Source organism: Sapajus apella, unplaced genomic scaffold (assembly GCF_009761245.1).
Source record: "Sapajus apella isolate SASKATOON/1434 unplaced genomic scaffold, GSC_monkey_1.0 scaffold37, whole genome shotgun sequence".
In the NCBI taxonomy this organism is placed as follows: domain Eukaryota; kingdom Metazoa; phylum Chordata; class Mammalia; order Primates; family Cebidae; genus Sapajus; species Sapajus apella.
In genome coordinates this window covers 4936793-4941174 of record NW_022436977.1, presented here as the reverse complement: position 1 = coordinate 4941174, position 4382 = coordinate 4936793, and the positions used below count along the sequence as shown (strand labels likewise).

Sequence of the window (4382 nt, the reverse complement as noted above, 5' to 3'; positions counted from 1 at the left end):
TACCCAGGCTGGAGTGCAATGGCGCGATCTCGGCTCACCGCAACCTCCACCTACTGGGTTCAGGCAATTCTCCTGCCTCAGCCTCCTGAGTAGCTGGGATTACAGGCATGCACCACCACGCCCAGCTGATTTTTTGTATTTTTAGTAGAGATGGGGTTTCACCATGTTGACCAGGATGGTCTCGATCTCTTGACCTCGTGATCCACCCGCCTTGGCCTCCCAAAGTGCTGGGATTACAGGCTTGAGCCACCACGCCCGGCCAATTTCCGTTTCTAAATAATCAGTTTTTATTTTGTCCAAGCAGATCTTTCGCTCCACCCCCATCTTTTCCTATAGCCTCAATTTGAAGAAAAGGCACCTTTGTATCCCCTTACCTAAGGATTTGAAGACATCGGGGCTAGCATACTTCCCATCAAAGTACACGGTGTTGTTTTGAGAGTCAAAGGCACGGCACATTCTGATAAACACCACCTCTAGAGAACCTAGGCAGGGGCAGAAATGGTTTCAGTTATTCGATGCTAGCGAGTTTGTTTCTAAGGTGCTCAGGAAGAGACTCCTGAGACAGCTTGGTGGGTGTGCTGTGCGATTAGCTAGTGGGTTCTCAGTCACATCAGCTGTCTATCCAAAAGGGCAGGGTTTTCTATGTTGTTAAAGACTGTTGTGTTGAAGCTAAGGCCTGTTTACTTGAAGTGAGGGTTGATTTATAAATTACTTCCTTAGCACTCTTCCTCCTTGCAATGTGGAGTCTCAGAGTTGCTAGGAAAATATTTATTCCTACGTACTAAAACAAAGACTCAAACACAAGTATATCTTTCTGCGTTCTACGTCCCTCTTCCTAATGACATCATCAACTCAGAGGACTTGGAGTGTAGAAACAAAACAGGTGACGGGAAAATGTGGGAATGCGGGTGTCCTTCAAATTAATCTTTTCACCCAGAAGAGAAGCAAAGCGGGGGGAATGTTTCCTGCACGTATCTCAAAACCTTGCAGAAGAACTCCGTTTCTGCTAAGGAAAACCTGAGCTATTATCGAAACTGCTCCCGACACCTTCCTTACCCAGCATTTCTTTAATAAGTGGGTGAAAGCAGGTTAGGAAGAGATCTCAAAATTCACTTGCAAAGCACATACCTGCTTTTAGAAGCACAATTTGATCATTTTGACACAGTTCCATAAATCCATCAATGCGTTTGGCAAACTCCACCACATACTGTATAGCTTCTGTAATTTTGATGGCACACAACTGCCACATCACCTCCCGCTGCTGTTAAAGAGGGAAATATATTAACATCCTCCAGGAAGATGTTAGGTTTTGTAGCAGAAGCTGGAGAGTCATAAAAGCAAAGCATGCCATTGCTTTGACCCTCGGCCATGAAGAGTGGCAAAGTAGGTTCTTCCCTTTTTTTTTTTTTGAGATAGAGTCTCGCTCTGTCACCCAGGCTGATATTGGCTCAGTGCAATATCACTGAGCTCACGCAGTGGCGTGATATTGGCTCACTGCAACCTCCGTCTCCCAGGTTCAAGTGATTCTCCTGTCTCAGCCTCCCAAGTAGCTAGGATTAAAGGCACATGCCACTATGGACAACTGATTTCCGTATTTTTAGTAGAGGTAGAGTTTCACCATGTTGGCCAGGCTGGTCTTGAACTCCTGACCTCAAGTGTCCACCTGCCTGGGCCTTCCAAAGTGCTGGTATTATAAGCATGAGCTACCGCGTCTGGCCTGGATGTTCACTTAAGCAATTATTTTGCTTTGGGAAATTTAACAACACTTTACTGTGGGAAAGGGAGAAAAGAGGGAATTAGTTGAATTTATTGTGTACCTACTATGAGCTAGGTGTTTTATGACACCCTTGTCTTAATTCCCGTTCAAAAGACTATTTTTCTAGCTGAGCACGGTGGCTCATGCCTGAAACCCAGCACTTTGGGAGGCCGACGTGGCGGAATCACTTGAGGTCAGGAGTTCAAGACCAGCCTGGCCAACATGGTAAAACCCCGTTTCTACTAAAAATTCAAAAATTAGCCAGGCATGGTGGCACATGCCTGCAGTCCCAGCTACTTGGGAGGCAGAGGCAGGAGAATCACTTGAACCGGGGAGGCAGAGGTTGCAGTGAGCCAAGATCATGCCAGTGCAAGTGTCAGCTTGGCAACAGGCTGAGACTCTGTCTCAAAACAAACAAAACAAAACAAAACAAAAAAACTAGTAGATAGGGGAGCTGGGATTCAAATCCAAGCATCGCTGGCTCTAAAATCCCATTGCATACACCTTGTTGCTTCTTACTGTTTTCTTGCTTCTCCTTTGTAGCTTTGGCTGCTGGCATGACCTGCTACGTCAAAGGCAAACAAAGTGATGTGCTGCTATTCCTCAACATATCTGGTTAAATTCCTTTTATTTATGTGCTCTCCAGTTCAGTTACAGAATGATCTGGATCGGTTTTATTGCTAACTTGTTTCCCTAATCTTAGTTTCAGACTGTTTCCACCAATATGATGGGGTGGAAGAAACAGCGAATTAGGAGCCAGGAGGCAAGGTCTGGTCTTGATGTTTCACTACCCAGACGTGTCAACGGACGTTAGTTTTCCTCATATGTAAAGCGGATTCACCTAGATAATCTTGTTGATCTCAGTGTTTTATAGAAAAAGGTAAGTAGAGCACTATTTGTCAGCCTCACATTGCTAGGTTCAGACTGGAGTTATGATCATAGCTTCTAAACTTTTTTTGTATATACAACTCCATGTCAACTTCCAGAAACATGTGTCTGAGATTCTTTTACATGAACTTCCAGACCTTAAAATCTTTGATTGTGATATTAAAACAAATCTCAATTCATTTAGACTTTTGGAAGCTGCTAAATCTAGTCTCCTGTTGACAAATGGAAGGAGATGTGTATATACCTGTAAAGCACAATGGAAATTATTTGCTATGCTGAAATTGTACATGCAGGCATCTCAGTAAAATGGCAAAGCTTCAAGTACATGAGCAGCTTTGGAAAAAAGATATTTAAACAGAAACTTGCTATCTGATGAGAGACACTCATTCCTTGGTCTGTTTTAACTCTTGAGCAAATTTCCTATACCTATACCTTTCCCAATACTGGCTCAATCCTAGGAGGAAAAAGTCCTCAGATCATACCTTGTTTTGATAGTTCTCAATTTCTTCCTGCAAAAAGGTCTGCCACGTTATCTGCTGGAGCTCTTCTCTCAAGTATTGGCAGGTTTCCAGATGCGATTTCGATATATTCTGTGCAAGGTGTTCTAAGGAGAAAACAGGAGATCACAAGCATGAGAAGCCAAATTCTTTAAACAATTGGTGACTTAGTATTTGCTTTAAAAAGTAACAAGTAGAAAGCAATGTGCTGTGCAGGTTTGGACCGTCTTTACACATTTAAACACGTAATTTGGAACCGTCTTGTATTTGGGAAGATGAAGGAGGATAGGGGCTTTGCAATGCCAACATTTGAAGATGAGACTTGGTGACTTCAAAGACCCTCCTGACTTTGCTCTTGTTCTGTGCCTTTACACCAATGTCTAGGAATGAAAAAATATTGACCTAGATAGACATAGGAAATGATTGACGCGGTGTTTCTTCTTGGCATCTTTATGAAGACACATCTGCCGCATAACATTGACCCGGGAAGGATTATTCCTATTCTTGAAAAACTAGAGAATAACATTCTTTTATGGTGACAACTAGGCATTTTCTTTTGTTTTGTTTTTTTTCTGCAAATTGAAGAACAAGCGTTACTGAGGGCCTAGCATGTAGCTATGCATACTGTAGCTGTTAAGACATAGATTCTGAAGCTAGGCCATTCGAGTCCGTATCTCAGCTCTGCTGCTTACTAGCTGTGTGATCTAGGTTATGCTATCTAACCTCTTTGTGTTTCGGTTTCCTCGTGTGTAAAATGAGGGAAATGGTACCTATTTCATAGGACTGCTATGAGGATTAAATGAGTTGAGCCCTTAGAATGGGGAGGAATACTTAGTATGTACTACAGAATATTAGTTGTTATTATTATGATTGAGCAAGGTGTTTGAAAATGTTAAAGATGTAGAGGCCAAAGAAGTTTCCTCTAGGTACTTGTAATCGGGTGAACACATATGAACACACTGGAAGGACAATTCCAGACATTAGATAATAAAGATGAAATACAGCAGAAGAGAAAGAAAAAAGTAACTGAAGCCGTCAGAAAAGGAAGAGATTGGCTGGGTGCTGTGGCTCATGCCTGTAATCCCAGCACTTTGGGAGGCTGAGGTGGGCAGATCACTTGAGGTCAGGAGTTTGAGACCAGCCTGGCCAACCTGGTGAAACCCTGTCTCTATTAAAAATACAAAAAAAAAGGCCGGGCGCGGTGGCTCAAGCCTGTAATCCCAGCACTTTGGGAGGCCGAG

General features: G+C 43.0%; 1 protein-coding gene across 3 annotated transcripts in view; it reads right to left on the bottom strand.

Moving 5' to 3' along the window:
• RORA (RAR related orphan receptor A) overlaps positions 1 to 4382 on the bottom strand; it is a 737001-nt gene that overhangs the window by 14145 nt on the left and 718474 nt on the right. For all 3 annotated transcript variants that reach the window (XM_032297775.1, XM_032297774.1, XM_032297776.1), the window contains 3 exons: positions 3127 to 3248; positions 1129 to 1261; positions 375 to 482 (listed from right to left, as the gene is read on the bottom strand). In XM_032297775.1, the coding sequence (XP_032153666.1) occupies positions 375 to 482; positions 1129 to 1261; positions 3127 to 3248 (363 nt within the window). The remainder of the gene's footprint in view (positions 1 to 374; positions 483 to 1128; positions 1262 to 3126; positions 3249 to 4382) is intronic.